Source organism: Rhinichthys klamathensis, unplaced genomic scaffold (assembly GCF_029890125.1).
Source record: "Rhinichthys klamathensis goyatoka isolate OS25496 unplaced genomic scaffold, OSU_Roscu_1.1 h1tg000278l_1, whole genome shotgun sequence".
NCBI lineage: Eukaryota > Metazoa > Chordata > Actinopteri > Cypriniformes > Leuciscidae > Rhinichthys > Rhinichthys klamathensis.
The window spans coordinates 118,056-137,094 of NW_026606797.1; the positions used below are offsets into that span (position 1 = coordinate 118,056).

Genomic DNA, 19,039 nt, shown 5'->3' on the forward strand with positions numbered 1-19,039 from the left:
TTACCACAATGTTGTAAAAGAATCAAAATAAACATTATGGGGCCATGTAACAAGACTTTAGTTTTTTTTTAAATTGGATCATTAAATGAGTTCTTTCAGTTTATTGTCCTTAATAAAATATATATGTGTGTGTGTGTGTGTGTGTGTATTTATAAATATATACACCTTTAAATAAGTACTTTGATATATTTTTAAATTATTAAAGGACATTAACAATAAATAAGAAAATAAATACATATAAATATTAATATATAACATCAAATATGAAGAAATCAGTCAAAAGTAGATATATTCCTTTATTTTTTCTCCATCTTTTGTCTTTTTTTGTACAAATAAAAAGAAGTTTACTCTTTATATAAAGATATATGTAACTAAGGTGTTAAAATACTTTGTGTTGGTTTGAATGTGACGTGATGGTGCCACCCAGTGGCTGCTGAGACATCAGTTCAGTTAGTGTGGAGGGGGCGGGGCCTGGGCACGGCTGGCCAATCAGGGCAGCTACAGGTTGGATGTTGCCGGGCAGACCTGATCCGAGGAGGAGAAGAAGTCGCAGACGCCCTCCTCCGACAGCTGGCCGTACTCGTTGTTGTAGAAGGTCTGGCCGGAGAGTTGGCTGAAGAAGGGAGGACGAGGTGAGCTGACGGAGGGAGAACTGATGAGCCGCTCTGTGCTGTGACCCGCCGACACACTGAAGAGCACAGAGACAGAGGCTTAGTTCACCCAAAACATTACAATTAGCCCATGATTTACTCACTCTCCAGCCATCCTAGGTGTATATGACGTTCTTCTTTCAGACGAATACAATCGGAGTTATATTAAAAAATGTCCTGGCTCTTCCAAGCTTTATAATGAGAGTGAATGGCCGTTTCTGTTTTGAAGTCCATAAAAGTGGATGTCATGGATAGATGCACTCTTATGATGGATAGATGCACTTTTATGATGGATAGATGCACTTTTATGATGGATAGATGCACTTTTATGATGGATAGATGCACTCTTATGATGGATAGATGCACTCTTATGATGGATAGATGAACTTTTATGATGGAAAGATGCACTTTTATAATGGATAGATGCACTTTTATGATGGATAGATGAACTTTTATGATGGATAGATGCACTTTTATAATGGATAGATGCACTTTTATGATGGATAGATGCACTTTTATAATGGATAGATGCACTCTTATGATGGACAGATGCACTTTTATGATGGACAGATGCACTTTTATGATTGATAGATACACTTTTATGATGGATAATTGCACTCTTATGATGGATAGATGCACTTTTATGATGGATAATTGCACTCTTATGATGGATAGCTGCACTCTTATGATGGACAGATACACTTTTATGATGGATAATTGCACTCTTATGATGGACAGATGCACTTTTATGATGGATAATTGCACTCTTATGATGGATAGCTGCACTCTTATGATGGACAGATACACTTTTATGATGGATAATTGCACTTTTATGATGGATAATTGCACTCTTATGATGGATAGTTGCACTCTTATGATGGACAGATGCACTTTTATGATGGATAGATACACTTTTATGATGGATAGATGCACTTTTATCATGGATAGATGCACTTTTATGATGGATAGATGCACTTTTATGATGGACAGATGCACTTTTATGATGGACAGATGCACTTTTATGATGGACAGATGCACTTTTATGATGGACAAATGCACTTTTATCATGGATAGATGCACTTTTATGATGGACAGATGCACTCTTAGGATGGATAGTTGCACTCTTATGATGGACAGATGCACTTTTATGATGGACAGATGCACTTTTATCATGGATAGATGCACTTTTATGATGGACAGATGCACTTTTATGATGGATAGATGCACTTTAATCATGGATAGATGCACTTTTATGATGGACAGATGCACTCTTAGGATGGATAGTTGCACTCTTATGATGGATAGATGCACTTTTATCAAGGATAGTTGCACTCTTATGATGGATAGTTGCACTCTTATGATGGACAGATGCACTTTTATAATGGATAGATGCACTTTTATGATGGACAGATGCACTTTTATGATGGATAGATGCACTTTTATAATGGATAGATGCACTTTTATAATGGATAGATGCACTTTTATGATGGACAGATGCATTTTTATGATGGACATATGCACTTTTATAATGGATAGATGCACTTTTATGATGGACAGATGCACTTTTATGATGGATAGATGCACTTTTATAATGGATAGATGCACTTTTATGATGGACAGATGCACTTTTATGATGGATAGATGCACTTTTATGATGGACAGATGCACTTTTATGATGGATAGTTGCACTCTTATGATGGACAGATGCACTTTTATGATGGACATATGCACTTTTATAATGGATAGATGCACTTTTATGATGGACAGATGCACTTTTATGATGGATAGATGCACTTTTATGATGGACAGATGCACTTTTATGATGGACAGATGCACTTTTATGATGGATAGATGCACTTTTATGATGGATAGATGCACTTTTATGATGGATAGATGCACTTTTATGATGGACAGATGCACTTTTATGATGGATAGATGCACTTTTATGATGGATAGATGCACTTTTATGATGGATAGATGCACTTTTATGATGGATAGATGCACTTTTATGATGGACAGATGCACTTTAATGATGGATAGATGCACTTTTATGATGGACAGATGCACTTTTATGATGGAAAGATGCACTTTTATGATGGATAGATGCACTTTTATGGACTTCAAAACAGAAACAGCCATTCACTGCCATTATAAAGCTTGGAAGAGCCAGGACATTTTATAATATAACTCAGATTGTATTCGTCTGAAAGAAGAAAGTCATATGCACCTAGGATGACTTGAAGGAGAGTAAATCATGGGCTAATTTTTGGTTGAAACTTCATTTTTGGTTGAATTAACCCTTTAATGATGAAAACTGATCACTTACACATGATAAATGATTCACCTACTTTTTCAGCATGGCTCCTCTGTGCTTGTGTTCAAACCTCTCCAGCTCATCTGATGCCAACACCATCCCACTGTCTGTCTGGCTGTCCTGTAGACACACACACACACACACGTATGAAACCATACAGATCCTGACATGCTTCAGCCAATAAAGACTCGATATACTGGAGGTCTCGTCGTACATGATGTGTCTTGTGTGATGTCATTTCCAGGGGAAGTTCCTCGAAGGTCTTGACTCGCGCGTGACACGTGCTTGAGGCTCCCACCATGATGCACCCCGAGAACGGCACACAGTTGTAATATCTGGGCACAGAGAAGCATGCAGATTCATAAGTCTGCAATATTTTGCTCTTGAGATTGTAACCAAGATATCTGGCTAAGTAAATACATGAGATGCTTTTACTGGTTTCAAGAAAGGTAATAGCACACCTCTCTTCAATAAGACATGATTTATCATTCAAAGATATTTTTTTAAGTTTGTTCAAATCCCTACTAACATTAATTTGACCCTGTAAAGTTTGCTGTCTCATATCTGATGCACAGATTCATGAGGCCTCTAAAGGATCAAAAGGTTGGTTACAGTTTATTTTAAGGTGGCATTGTTACAGTGTAATTATATATTTAAGTACTGAGTAATATTAATTAACTACATTTACTTACTATAGGGTTAGGGTAGGATTAGGTTTTGGTTGAGGGTTATTTGCATGTAATTATGCATCATTTACTGTTAATACTATGGTAAGTAAATGTAGAATGTGTAACAAGGACACTGTAAAATAAAGTGTTACCGACTTTTTTAACAAGTAAAAGTTTTTTAGTATAATTGTACAAACGTCCTCCTTCAGCTCAAGCTTCACGTGTCTTTCTGCTGTCAAAACTGCACTGAAATAAGCGCAAGAATAACTTTGATGTTGGTAATATTTCAACTGGACTGAAGCAGGTTTACTCATTTATCCAGACATCATTTATTAGAAATAATAAAAGTATCAAATATGATCATCAGGCTTTTGAGGAAGGTTTATTTGTCCATCTCTCAATCATCATTGTATTGCATTATATGTTTTAAATCTACAGATCATAAAAATAAGCATCATCTTACTAAGACATATTATTGGCCGATATAGAGTGACAACTAATATTTATATGCATTTTAAGATCTCATTGATTTCCATTACAAGCATCAGAATTTCATCTTACTTTTTGTCCATATAAATATCTGCAGAAAATAGCACATTTATGCTCAGTTTGGGCCTCTGAATAAAACAGGGGTTTTTCCTCCATATTCTCAGTATATCAGAATATATGAGCCTTTTATGAGATGCAAGCGTACCGTGTGGACAGTGTGTTGCAGGCCAGTCTGATCTCCTCCTGTGATGCTGGTCGAGAGGAAGCTTGTGAGAAGCCGTCGTCCTCTGAACTCTGAGACACATTGAACGGGATTTCCTAAGAAAACAGACAATGCATTTCACTTAATCACTAAACAGACGAGCCAAAACATTATGACCACCTGCCTATAGGCACTCTCGAGCTAATATGCTGTTTTGGCAGCGCCGACCCGCCGAGGCCTGGACTCTACAGACCCCTGAAGGCGTCCTGTGGTTTCTGACAGCAGATCCTTTAAGTCCTGTACTGTAGGTTGCGAGGTGGAGCCGCTTATTCGAACTAATTGGTCCAGCAGATCCCACAGATTCTCAGTGGCATTGGGGAAACAGGACAACACCTTGTCGGCCCAGATCCGGCCCACATCTGGGCCGCGTAGAATCCATGTGTACCAGATGTGAATATTATTATTATTTATTATTCTAAAACTGTGGAAAAACATCGATACTTGGGTTTTAAATCTTTAAGTAAACAACAAAAATGCCAGCAAATGGCCGCTTTTATCATGTTTGTTTTGCGATCTTGTTAGTTTCCAGTAATTTCTTTCTGATTCGTTTTCTGATAAAACTTCCATTTGTTGGTGAAATGATGGGTCTGAGTGATGTTGTTCACAAGAGGCGTGTTACGGGCGTATTTTTTAATGAAGCGCTGTAGAGCTTCAGGCCCGAAGGTTGGAAACGCAGTGTGGTTTTGGGCTCGGTGCTCCAGGTTCGAGGCTAGTAGCCCCGCCCGGCTCAGATCTTGCTCAGATCTTTATTCCTGTGCATTTCTCCGGCATCCAACACGCTGATTACGAGAACTGACTGCTTGCTGACCCTATGATCTAACCAGACCTGAATATCTGACCTTAGGAGATGATCTCAATATGATATAGAGTAGGCACCGATCCGAGCCACATCTGGCCCGTATGGAATCCACCTATACCAGATGGGGCGGATCTGGGCCGACACTATGTTGTTGTCTGGGGCTTCACCTGTGACTGCTCATAATATTTTGGCTATTCTATCAGTATTATTAACAGCTGCCTTGTAAATATTTCTGTCAGGACCACTATCGCCAAATACGATTGACAATTAGCATACAGTTTGGATTGGCAGTATGGTTCCGTTCCGGGCGAAAAACTCCCTGTGCATCCATGCAGCCTCGCATCGAAAAGAGCAGCAATAACCCTCTTTAGGGTAGACAGAACAGAACCAACATGAATGTATTGCAGATATCATTAATTCAAGATTTTAAAGTACAACATGATTCGAGAATTTATTCTGATTCAAGGGGAATCAGAATGCCAAATCCTGACTGACGCGAGGAGCTGGGGAGGCAGGAGGGTAATCAGCTCCTGAAAAACGAGAGGAGCTGGGGAGGGAGGAGGGTAATCAGCTCCTGAGAAACAAGAGGATCAGAGGAGGGAGGAGGGTAATCAGCTCCTGAGAAACGAGTGGAGCTGGGGAAGGAGGAGGGTAATCAGCTCCTGAGAAACGAGAGGAGCTGAGGAGGGAGTAGGGTAATCAGCTCCTGAGAAACAAGAGGAGCTGGGGAAGGAGGAGGGTAATCAGCTCCTGAGAAACGAGAGGAGCTGGGGATGGAGGAGGGTAATCAGCTCCTGAGAAACGAGAGTAGCTGGGGAGGGAGGAGGGTAATCAGCTGCTGAGAAACAAGAGGAGCTGGGGAGGGAGGAGGGTATTCAGCTGCTGAGAAACAAGAGGAGCTGGGGAGGGAGGAGGGTAATCAGCTGCTGAGAAACAAGAGGAGCTGGGGAGGGAGGAGGGTAATCAACTGCTGAGAAACAAGAGGAGCTGGGGAGGGAGGAGGGTAATCAGCTCCTGAGAAACGAGAGGAGCTGGGGAGGGAGGAGGGTAATCAGCTCCTGAGAAACGAGAGGAGCTGGGGAGGGAGGAGGGTAATCAGCTGTTGAGAAACAAGAGGAGCTGGGGAGGGAGGAGGGTAATCAGCTCCTGAGAAACGAGAGGAGCTGGGGAGGGAGGAGGGTAATCAGCTCCTGAGAAACGAGAGGAGCTGGGGATGGAGGAGGGTAATCAGCTCCTGAGAAAGGAGAGTAGCTGGGGAGGGAGGAGGGTAATCAGCTGTTGAGAAACAAGAGGAGCTGGGGAGGGAGGATTAGCTCCTGAGAAACGAGAGGAGCTGGGGAGGAAGAAGGGTAATCAGCTCCTGAGAAACGAGAGGAACTGGGGAGGGAGAAGGGTAATCAGCTCCTGAGAAACGAGAGGAGCTGGGGAGGAAGGAGGGTAATCAGCTCCTGAGAAACGAGAGGAAGTGGGGAGGGAGAAGGGTAATCAGCTGCTGAGAAACGAGTGGAGCTGGGGAGGGAGAAGGGTAATCAGCTCCTGAGAAATGAGAGGAGCTGGGGAGGGAGAAGGGTAATCAGCTCCTGATAAACGAGAGGAGCTGGGGAGGGAGGATCAGCTCCTGAGAAACGAGAGGAGCTGGGGAGGAAGAAGGGTAATCAGCTCCTGAGAAACGAGAGGAGCTGGGGAGGAAGGAGGGTAATCAGCTCCTGAGAAACAAGAGGAAGTGGGGAGGGAGGAGGGTAATCAGCTGCTGAGAAACAAGAGGAGCTGGGGAGGGAGGAGGGTAATCAGCTCCTGAGAAACGAGAGGAGCTAGGGAGGGAGGAGGGTAATCAGCTGCTGAGAAACGAGTGGAGCTGGGGAGGGAGAAGGGTAATCAGCTCCTGAGAAAACGAGAGGAGCTGGGGAGGGAGAAGGGTAATCAGCTCCTGAGAAACGAGAGGAGCTGGGGAGGGAGGAGGGTAATCAGCTCCTGAGAAACGAGAGGAAGTGGGGAGGGAGGAGGGTAATCAGCTGCTGAGAAACAAGAGGAGCTGGGGAGGGAGGAGGGTAATCAGCTCCTGAGAAACGAGAGGAGCTAGGGAGGGAGGAGGGTAATCAGCTCCTGAGAAACGAGTGGAGCTGGGGAGGGAGAAGGGTAATCAGCTCCTGAGAAAACAAGAGGAGCTGGGGAGGGAGAAGGGTAATCAGCTCCTGAGAAACGAGTGGAGCTTGGGGATGGAGGAGGGTAATCAGCTCCTGAGAAACGAGAGGAGCTGGGGAGGGAGGAGGGTAATCAGCTCCTGAGAAACAAGAGGAGCTGGGGAGGGAGGAGGGTAATCAGCTCCTGAGAAACGAAAGGAGGTGGGGAGGGAGACTGGTAATCAGCTGCAGAGAAACAAGAGGAGCTGGGGAGGGAGGAGGGTAATCAGCTCCTGAGAAACGAGAGGAACTGGGGAGGGAGAAGGGTAATCAGCTCCTGAGAAACGAGAGGAGCTGGGGAGGGAGAAGGGTAATCAGCTCCTGAGAAAACGAGAGAAGCTGGGGAGGGAGAAGGGTAATCAGCTCCTGAGAAACGAGAGGAGCTGGGGAGGGAGGAGGGTAATCAGCTCCTGAGAAACGAGAGGAGCTGGGGATGGAGGAGGGTAATCAGCTCCTGAGAAAGGAGAGTAGCTGGGGAGGGAGGAGGGTAATCAGCTGTTGAGAAACAAGAGGAGCTGGGGAGGGAGGATTAGCTCCTGAGAAACGAGAGGAGCTGGGGAGGAAGAAGGGTAATCAGCTCCTGAGAAACGAGAGGAACTGGGGAGGGAGAAGGGTAATCAGCTCCTGAGAAACGAGAGGAGCTGGGGAGGAAGGAGGGTAATCAGCTCCTGAGAAACGAGAGGAAGTGGGGAGGGAGAAGGGTAATCAGCTGCTGAGAAACGAGTGGAGCTGGGGAGGGAGAAGGGTAATCAGCTCCTGAGAAATGAGAGGAGCTGGGGAGGGAGAAGGGTAATCAGCTCCTGATAAACGAGAGGAGCTGGGGAGGGAGGATCAGCTCCTGAGAAACGAGAGGAGCTGGGGAGGAAGAAGGGTAATCAGCTCCTGAGAAACGAGAGGAGCTGGGGAGGAAGGAGGGTAATCAGCTCCTGAGAAACAAGAGGAAGTGGGGAGGGAGGAGGGTAATCAGCTGCTGAGAAACAAGAGGAGCTGGGGAGGGAGGAGGGTAATCAGCTCCTGAGAAACGAGAGGAGCTAGGGAGGGAGGAGGGTAATCAGCTGCTGAGAAACGAGTGGAGCTGGGGAGGGAGAAGGGTAATCAGCTCCTGAGAAAACGAGAGGAGCTGGGGAGGGAGAAGGGTAATCAGCTCCTGAGAAACGAGAGGAGCTGGGGAGGGAGGAGGGTAATCAGCTCCTGAGAAACGAGAGGAAGTGGGGAGGGAGGAGGGTAATCAGCTGCTGAGAAACAAGAGGAGCTGGGGAGGGAGGAGGGTAATCAGCTCCTGAGAAACGAGAGGAGCTAGGGAGGGAGGAGGGTAATCAGCTCCTGAGAAACGAGTGGAGCTGGGGAGGGAGAAGGGTAATCAGCTCCTGAGAAAACAAGAGGAGCTGGGGAGGGAGAAGGGTAATCAGCTCCTGAGAAACGAGTGGAGCTTGGGGATGGAGGAGGGTAATCAGCTCCTGAGAAACGAGAGGAGCTGGGGAGGGAGGAGGGTAATCAGCTCCTGAGAAACAAGAGGAGCTGGGGAGGGAGGAGGGTAATCAGCTCCTGAGAAACGAAAGGAGGTGGGGAGGGAGACTGGTAATCAGCTGCAGAGAAACAAGAGGAGCTGGGGAGGGAGGAGGGTAATCAGCTCCTGAGAAACGAGAGGAACTGGGGAGGGAGAAGGGTAATCAGCTCCTGAGAAACGAGAGGAGCTGGGGAGGGAGAAGGGTAATCAGCTCCTGAGAAAACGAGAGAAGCTGGGGAGGGAGAAGGGTAATCAGCTCCTGAAAAACGGGAGGAGCTGGGGATGGAGGAGGGTAATCAGCTCCTGAGAAACGAGAGTAGCTGGGGAGGGAGGAGGGTAATCAGCTGTTGAGAAACAAGAGGAGCTGGGGAGGGAGGATTAGCTCCTGAGAAACGAGAGGAGCTGGGGAGGAAGAAGGGTAATCAGCTCCTGAGAAACAAGAGGAGCTGGGGAGGGAGAAGGGTAATCAGCTCCTGATAAACGAGAGGAGCTGGGGAGGAAGGAGGGTAATCAGCTCCTGAGAAATGAGAGGAGCTGGGGAGGGAGAAGGGTAATCAGCTCCTGATAAACGAGAGGAGCTGGGGAGGGAGGATCAGCTCCTGAGAAACGAGAGGAGCTGGGGAGGAAGAAGGGTAATCAGCTCCTGAGAAACGAGAGGAGCTGGGGAGGAAGGAGGGTAATCAGCTCCTGAGAAACGAGAGGAAGTGGGGAGGGAGGAGGGTAATCAGCTGCTGAGAAACAAGAGGAGCTGGGGAGGGAGGAGGGTAATCAGCTACTGAGAAACGAGAGGAGCTAGGGAGGGAGGAGGGTAATCAGCTCCTGAGAAACGAGTGGAGCTGGGGAGGGAGAAGGGTAATCAGCTCCTGAGAAACGAGAGGAGCTGGGGAGGGAGGAGGGTAATCAGCTCCTGAGAAACGAGAGGAAGTGGGGAGGGAGGAGGGTAATCAGCTCCTGAGAAACGAGAGGAGCTAGGGAGGGAAGAGGGTAATCAGCTGCTGAGAAACAAGAGGAGCTGGGGAGGGAGGAGGGTAATCAGCTCCTGAGAAACGAGAGGAGCTAGGGAGGGAGGAGGGTAATCAGCTCCTGAGAAACGAGTGGAGCTGGGGAGGGAGAAGGGTAATCAGCTCCTGAGAAAACAAGAGGAGCTGGGGAGGGAGAAGGGTAATCAGCTCCTGAGAAACGAGAGGAGCTGGGGAGGGAGGAGGGTAATCAGCTCCTGAGAAACAAGAGGAGCTGGGGAGGGAGGAGGGTAATCAGCTGCAGAGAAACAAGAGGAGCTGGGGAGGGAGGAGGGTAATCAGCTCCTGAGAAACGAGAGGAGGTGGGGAGGGAGACTGGTAATCAGCTGCAGAGAAACAAGAGGAGCTGGGGATGGAGGAGGGTAATCAGCTCCTGAGAAACGAGAGGAGCTGGGGAGGGAGGAGGGTAATCAGCTCCTGAGAAACGAGAGGAGCTGGGGAGGGAGGAGGGTAATCAGCTCCTGAGAAACAAGAGGAGCTGGGGAGGGAGGAGGGTAATCAGCTCCTGAGAAACGAGAGGAGCTGGGGAGGGAGGAGGGTAATCAGCTCCTGAGAAACAAGAGGAGCTGGGGAGGGAGGAGGGTAATCAGCTCCTGAGAAACGAGAGGAGCTGGGGAGGGAGGAGGGTAATCAGCTCCTGAGAAACGAGAGGAGCTGGGGAGGGAGGAGGGTAATCAGCTCCTGAGAAACAAGAGGAGCTGGGGAGGGAGGAGGGTAATCAGCTCCTGAGAAACGAGAGGAGGTGGGGAGGGAGACTGGTAATCAGCTGCAGAGAAACAAGAGGAGCTGGGGAGGGAGGAGGGTAATCAGCTCCTGAGAAACGAGAGGAACTAGGGAGGGAGAAGGGTAATCAGCTCCTGAGAAACGAGAGAAGCTGGGGAGTCAGCTGTCAGCTGATGCAAGCTTGACTAACGTGACCTGCCAGAACTGACGCTACTTTTGATAAGGTAAAGTGTAATGCTCAGATATTATTACTGGATGTAGTGTTTGTTTCCTCACCGGTAGACTGTTTTCCTGCAGCAGATCTCCCAAGATCTCCACCAGAGCCGGAAACATGGGTCTCTCCTTGGGCTCGCCCTGCCAGCAGGCCAGCATGATGCCGTATCTGCCAGAACACACGTCACACGTCAGAGCACTCTATTGTGATGAAGCGGAATAAGCAACATATCTTTTCTGCTGTATTTTAGAGTGGCCTTTCATTGTGGCCAGCCTAAGGCACACCTGTGCAATAATCATGCATCCACCTCACAGGTGTGGCATATCAAGATGCTGATTAGACACAGCATCTTGATATGCCACACCTGTGAGGTGGATGGATTATCTCGGCAAAGGAGAAGTGCCACCAACACAAATTTAGACAGATTTGTGAACATAATTTGAGAGAAATAGGCCTTTTGTGTACATAGAAAAAGTTTTAGATCTTTGAGTTCAGCTCATGAAAAATGGGGGAAAAAACAAAAAAGTGCTGCGTTTATAATTTTGTTCAGTGTATGTTGAGATGTGTGCGTTGCGTGGACGAATCACTTGCGGTAAGATCTAACATGCATTTACAACATTTACTAACATGCATTTAACACCGACTTTAATAACCACCTTAGCAATGCTCTTGCACCCATACAGAACTCCCTGCCCAGACTGCATCATAGTGTCGGCCCAGATCCGGCCCACATCTGGGCCGTGTGCAATCCATGTCTACCAGATGTGGGCCGACACTTTGTTGCTGTCTGGGCACCGTATGACGTCATCAGTCAGACCAAACACACAATCAACAGGCCAGCGCTCACATTTCAGGGGACGCGTTGTCCGGTGCCCTCATCCTGGTACCGTCTTTGAGTCGTTTGCAGAAGTCTTCATCGATCTGGAGGCCCGGGTATGGAGACGCTCCTGATGGGACAAGGTTCAATCAAGACTCCATAGATGTTTTACATAGAGAGCACTGTATGTTGAATAGGCATCGGCATGTGAAAGACTCTCACCCAGAGAGAAAATCTCCCAGAGCAGGACTCCGAACGACCAGACGTCACTCTGAGGGGTGTAAACCTTATCGAAGATGCTCTCCGGAGCCATCCACTTCAGAGGCAGTCTGGCCTGCCAACACAGATAACACTTCACTGTGAGAGACACTCTCTGTTCAGGATCCTAGAGCTGAGATGATCTCAAGCCTTCATACCCAGACAACAACTAGTGTCGGCCCAGATCCGGCCCACATCTGGTACATATGGATTCCACACGGCCCAGACGTGGGCCGGATCTGGGCCGACACTAGTCAGCTGGTTTGATATTTGTGTGATTATAGATGTGTATAGAGAGATCTGCAGCAGGTCAAGCCTTCATACCCAGGGTACGTCATGCAGTAACACTACTGCTATTGAATTTGTTCCTAATGATTTTTATTTAGTATGTACTAGGGTTGGCAACTTCAGAAAAGGAAAATACGGGACAATCGTGGTTCTTTACAGGAAAATAAGGGACACCCAAAATATTTGTACTGTATCACAGTGTTTGTCATTTCAGTGTCTGTAGTTAAGCATGTGTATAAAAGCTTCTCAGACACAAACATTTGTTTTGCTTAACCTATTTATGTACAATTTAATTCTAAAACGAATGTTAAGGTCATACAAAAAAAAAGTCACATTACACACAAACCATCGTTCAAAATAATAGCATTTATCTGAAATAGAAAGCTTTTGTAACATTATACACTACATTTGAAAGGAATTAAAGAAAGTAATAGCCTACTTTTATTCAGCAAGGACGCATTAAATAAATTAAAAGTGACAGTAAAGACATTTTTAATGTTACAAAAGCTTTCTATTTCAGATAAATCTCCTTTGAAATTTCTATTCATCACAGAATCCAGATTTCTTTTTTTTTTTTTTTTACATAATAATCAGAAATGTTTCTTGAGCAGCAAATCACATCAGCATATTAATCCCTCAAGAAGATTTAATGTTTTCACGCGTGGCTGGATGTTAGACTCATCGAACCGATGTTAGGATCGAACCGGGAGCGACCAGATGCAAATCAAACAATGATTGGTCCCAAAAGAATGATTAATTCTCAATGTAGAGCTTGTTATTAGTCTGATGCGTGAGTGTGGGCTGTGATTGGAGGATGACCGGTGTCGTGATCACTCAAGTGTCGTGTTGCTGTTGTATCGCTCAGTGGTCAGATCAGCATAGCAGTCAATAAACAGGACAAGGCAAATAAATTAGGCCCAATACACGGGACGTCCCGGCTAATACTGGACAGTTAGAAACCCTAGTATGAACTGAGTGTTGCTCCGAGCTTTACTGCAATGCTGAATCTCATGTGGGCTAACATTTCACATGTAATGTTATTTCCATGAGACTTAAACACTTTTCCAGTGACTGACCCTGCTGTACACTAGAGAGCTTCTGGATCATGCTCATGCTAACAGTCGAAGGGTTTCTCTTACATTGCCTTTGCGCACGTAGTCAGGGTCTTTGTAGATGTCACGCGCTAATCCAAAGTCACAGATCTTCACCACGTTGCTCTCGGACAGGAGGATGTTGCGGGCCGCCAGGTCTCGATGAATACACTGCCACAATCAGAGCCAAACCAAGATCAGTGACCACGTCCATACCTTACAATAGCTCAGCAAATCTATACTAGAAAGTAAAGTTCGTCTGGACCAACTTTCATGTTGGCTTGAAATAGCCTTGTCTGAAAGTTTTACAAGATTCCTAGTATGTTTTATCATTTTGCTTGAAAGTTTTATCATGTTGTTAGCATTTCTTAGCATGTGCCTATACTTTTTTTGCTCATTGTTAGCATTTTTTATTTTGTTGCAAGCATGATTTAACATTTTGCTTGCATGATTTAGCACATTGTTAAAATGAATAAGCACGTTACTGACATGATTAAGCATGCTGCTAACATGTTTTATCATGTTGTTAGCATGTTTTAGCGCATTGCTGGCATTCATTTGCATGTTGCTAGACACAAATAAGTATGTTGCTAGCATTATTTAACATGTTGATAGCATGATTTAACATGTTGCTAGCATGTTGTAAACATGAACTACTATATTGCTATCATGTTTTAACATGTTGCTAGCATTGAATTTGCATTTTAATAACGTTTTAACACATCGCTAGCATGATTTAGCATGTTGCTAGGTGTTTTAACACGTTTTTATCTTGATTTAATACATTGCCACCATGATTTAACATGCTGATAACATGTTTTAGCACATTGCTAGCATGGTTTACCACATTGCCAACATGAATTAGCACATTGCTAACATGATTTATCATGTTGCTAGCATGAATTAGCATTCTTACTAGCATGTTTTTAGCATGTTTTTACTTTACATGTTTTAATACATTGCTAAAACGAATTAGCAGGTTGCTGGCATTATTTAACATGCTGTTAGCATGTTTTAGCACATTGTTAGTATGTTTTAGCACATTGCTGCCATTAAATAGCATTTTGCTAGCATGGTTTAACACGTTAATAGCATGATTTAACATGTTGCTAGCATTATATAATATGTTGCTAACATGAATTACTATTTTGCTAGCATGTTTTAATGAATTTGCATTGTAATATGTTGTAACACATTGCTAGCATGATTTAGCATGTTTCAAGCATGTTTTAACACGTTGCTATCTTGATTCAATACATTGCTACCATGATTAAACATGCTGATAACGTTTTAACAAATTTTCTAGCATTAATTAACACATTGCTAACATTAACTAGTGCATTGCTAGCATGAATTAACATGTTGTTAGTATGAGTTAGCTCATTGCTAGCATGAATTTGCCTTTTAATATGTTGTAACACATCGCTAGCATGATTTAGCATGTTTTGACACGTTTGCAAGCATAAAATGAACACATTTCTAACATGAATTAGTGCATGGCTAGCATGAATTAACATGTTGTTAGTATGAATTAGCTCATTGCTAGCATGAATTTGCATGCTGCTAGCATGAATTAGCATTGGAGCTAGCGTGACGTAGCATGTTGCTAGCATGTACTAACAAAGCTAGTTGCTAGGCGTTGTTAGCGATAGACACTTGGTAGGTGAGTTTAATAGTAGAGCTATTAGAGATGTTCACTGAAACATAATCCATAACCCGCTGAGTGTGAGGATCATCAGAGCGAAGGAGCGGGAGGAAGTTATGCAGTAATGTACCTTACGAGACGCCAGAAACTCCATTCCTCGCGCGACCTGAAAGCTGTAGCATATCAAGTCCTCTATCGTGAGCGGGGTCTTCCAGAGATCATCCACCGCGGCTGGGGAAATATAGACGAATTACATAAGCAAGCTGTCAGGAAGGTTATTTAATAAACACTGTGGCTGATGATTGCTCAGGTGGGCTGAGGGCCGTCCTCAATGTCTTCATGATGTTCTGCTCTGTTAACAGTTCCTCATTAAGCTCTTTATAGCCCTCTGTGGGACTCCCACATGCCTGCATGTGCTATCGGAGAAGTCCCACTTCCCACTTCAGAAGTCGGAATTACGAGTATGTCACGTTCAAAGGGCTTTGTTGTCGAAAACATGAAACCCAGGTTTACTGGAGCATATTTTAAAATTCAACTACATGCCATTATCCTTAAACCTTTTTTTAAATCTGCATCAAATCATCACTGACATGCATATTAACAAGTCGGCTGTATTTAGATAAAAGAATGAAACCTATAATTTGCTACATAAACCGTGCTGTACTCTTCTCTGCCATGTGGCTTTGGCCCCGCACAACTCGGACACTTGGCCATCAAAATTATCTCTGAGTTTCCCAGTTGTGATTGCAAGACTATGTAAAGTTGCCCTGATGATAAATTCACGATGTTTTAGCGCTGGGCGATATGGTCAAAAAAACATATCTCGGTATTTTTAGGTTGAATGGCGGTATACATCTCGTATACAGTAAGGTATCTTGGTATTCTCTACGTTTTTGGATTTTTTAAAAACTGTATTTATATAATAAAAAAATAAAAAGATCACATTCTGCCCAATGTTGTCCTGGAAACAATGAAAGCCTTCAAAAAAATTTTTTTTTTTTTTTTTTTTCACTAAACTAAAAAATGTAAATAATTTCAAACAAAAACACATTAACCTACATTTGATTCCCCTATTACAGTAGTAATTTTAGAGTTACCGCTATCATAAAAATACACTTTTATTGTCCAACAACAAATATTTAAGCAATATGTATATTTCAGTCAGAATTTTTGCGCTCCTATTCAATTGCGCTCCATTTGTTTTGGCGCGCTCGTTCACGGAAATCTGTGAAGTTTAGCGGAGATTCACTCCTGACGGAAATATTTGCATGATTTTCAAACATTTACAGATGGAGAATATTTTTATATGCTGTCATAAGGCCATTATAACTGTGTCATGAATATTTTTCTTGGCCTCAACTACAGTGGTACACATTGAATTTGTCATTAACATGTTATAATGCCTCATGACAGCCAATGCTAAGACCAACCACCTGACAGTTTAATGTAATGTTAACCCATAAAGCTAAGTGCTTTCTTAAGTTTGATCATTAATCTGCTATGTCATGTTTATGACAGGTTGTGTTGTCTTAGTAATGTCAAGTTGACATGACAAAGACACTGCAGGTTATGATTTATTGGTTTATGTCAAGGTGTCATAACAAAGACATCTCAAACAATGTCATATTTGCATTAAAAATGTCATAATTGAGCGAACGACACTTAATGACAGTTGTCATAAACATGCATAAACCCTCCTTCATATTCATGCGTCATGTCAGTCTTATGCACACCCCTTCAAGTAAAGTGTTACCAACTCGTTATGTATGTAAGATGCAGGGCTGTGTAATCTGCCAGTGTGTGTGTGTGTGTGTGTTGTCTCTCACCGCGAGACTGTGCCGCCGCAGGGCTGGTGTTGGAGGAGGCGGACGCCTGACGCTCAAGCGGACCGGCCTGACCCGCCTCGATCATGCGGCGCACCTGACTCTGGGTTTTAGGAGAACGATCCTGCAAACACAAGCTCATGTTACACCACATCTCACTGGAGTTAATTGTCGTGCTGTTTATAAAGGGAAGCATATATGCAGTTCATCGTGTTATAAAAGATGTCCCGTTACCCTGTACGGTAAGAAAAACTCCCTCTTGGCACGCAGGAAGTTGGAGAGATTTCCATATTTACAATATTCCACTATGACCATGAGAGGACCTGACAATCAGATCAAGCACAGAGGTTTAGAGAGAAGTGTGGAAGGATGCAGCCGACAAATACTGAGGGATACAATTAAACAATAATGTTAGACACGATATGCTGTAGGAGTGTAGCGATACACGTATTCGTATTGAACCGTACGGTTCGTTGGAGCATTTTCCCTAGCAGTCGCGCTGGCACGACCACCACATCAGATGGCAAACATGATGAAAGCGGAACGAAACTGCGCTACTCATTATTGTGTGGTTGACGGACCGTTTATCAGTTTGGACCAATGCAGCGCGAGCCGATCTAGATCAGTGATACACAGCGCTGAGAGATCCAGTGAAGAAAGCATTTGAGTTCGCCACTGAAGTAATAACATCGCTGCGAGATCTAGTGAAAGCATTCAGATGTCTCTGTTATTAACAGATCAAACAGCGCTGACGTGGAAACCAGGAGACACCTTGTGCCGTGAATGAACTAGTTATAGGCTTTAAGTCCACAGATCTGCAACATTCACCATGGCTTTACTGTAGTAAAACTCACTGTAACTGTGGACGTTTGCCAGGAATAGTAAAATACTTTCAAGTATGCCACACATCTTTTTCCAGCACTTCAAAACTCATTTCAAATGAGTTTTATCCTAACAAATCATATCTATTGTCATATCAAATGTTATTTTTAAAGTGATGATCAAAACATTATTTGTTCATCCTTCAAAAATTGCCCCCATTTATAAACCTGAACGTTTCAAGATGTAGGAAAACTCACACTTATTATTATTATTTTTTTTAATAAGTAAAAAAATCAAGGAAATTTCTCTGACATTTATTTCTTTTTGCTGTTTTGAAAACGCACCGAACCGTGACACCACTGTGTCGTACCGAACCGAACCGGGAATTGTGTGAACCGTCACACCCCGAATCTGATTTTTGGCCATTCACACTAGCTAAATCTCATCTGGTTTCAATCGGATATGCACAAAAATCAGATTTGGACTGACAGCCCATAGTGTCGTTCATAGTGGATTCAACACGGCTGGGCCGGATCTGGGCCGACACTATGGACTGTCAGTCCAAATCTGATTTTTGTGCATATCCGATTGAAACCAGATCAGATGTAGCCAGTGTGAATGGCCAAAAATCACATGAAATGCAATTTTTATAAATCCGTTTCGATCCATATGTGGTTTGAAAATCCTATTCAAATCACATTTCTGGAAATCCGTTTCAGTCTGATCGGATTTCACGTGGTTTCACGTCAGTCGTTGTTATAGCAAACATGCTAAACATTTCCATGTTGTAAAATGTAAAACATCACTATCACTATCAAATGTTTAGCATGTTTGCTATAACAACGACTGACGTTCTACGTTTTATTAGACGTAAACCACGTGAAATCCGATCAGACTGAAACGGATTTCCAGAAACTTGATTTGAATAGGATTTTCAAACCACATATGGATCGAAACGGATTTATAAAAATTGCATTTATTGTGATTTTTGGCCATTCACACTAGCTACATCTGATCTGGTTTCAATCGGATATGCACAAAAATCAGATTTGGACTGACAGCCCATAGTGTCGGCCCAGATCCGGCCAAGCCGTGTTGAATCCACATGTTGTGGTTTTTGTTGTAGTATTTGACGCCATTGCCATAGAAACCAATGCAAATATTGCAGAGAACGAAACCGCTGCATGGACACACAGATCGGATCTGAACCTGGACATCGTTAGTTTCAGCGTAGCCGATGTTGCTGTCTGGGAATCTGCATAGAGGAACACAAGGATCTGTTTTATGATGGATTATAACCCCTACCGTTGGGTTTGGTAGATGCTCCGAGAAGGTTGACCACGTTGAGATGGTTTCCAATATGAATGAGGATCTTCAGTTCTGACATCAGCGCCTTGTGTTCGCTGGCGGTGGCTCCCTCTGTCATACACAACACTTCAGTAAACGTGTGCGAGAGTCAACGGGCATTTC

The 19,039-nt window shown here is 44.0% G+C and overlaps 1 protein-coding gene across 2 annotated transcripts in view; it reads right to left on the bottom strand.

The window, feature by feature from the left end:
- Positions 1-283: 283 nt before the first annotated feature.
- flt4 (fms related receptor tyrosine kinase 4) overlaps positions 284-19,039 on the bottom strand; it is a 102,384-nt gene continuing 83,628 nt past the window's right edge. Inside the window, exons 19-30 of one of the 2 annotated variants that reach the window (XM_056268943.1) lie at positions 18,875-18,988; positions 16,982-17,070; positions 16,751-16,871; positions 15,055-15,155; positions 13,328-13,450; positions 11,865-11,976; positions 11,673-11,772; positions 10,888-10,993; positions 4,327-4,439; positions 3,182-3,299; positions 2,999-3,084; positions 284-688 (exon numbers count right to left, since the gene is read on the bottom strand). In XM_056268943.1, the coding sequence (XP_056124918.1) occupies positions 499-688; positions 2,999-3,084; positions 3,182-3,299; positions 4,327-4,439; positions 10,888-10,993; positions 11,673-11,772; positions 11,865-11,976; positions 13,328-13,450; positions 15,055-15,155; positions 16,751-16,871; positions 16,982-17,070; positions 18,875-18,988 (1,373 nt within the window). In that variant the 3' untranslated portion in view covers positions 284-498. Of the gene's footprint in view, positions 689-2,998; positions 3,085-3,178; positions 3,300-4,326; positions 4,440-10,887; positions 10,994-11,672; positions 11,773-11,864; positions 11,977-13,327; positions 13,451-15,054; positions 15,156-16,750; positions 16,872-16,981; positions 17,071-18,874; positions 18,989-19,039 lie in introns of both variants that reach the window. The other variant, XM_056268942.1, reaches the window with a different exon arrangement.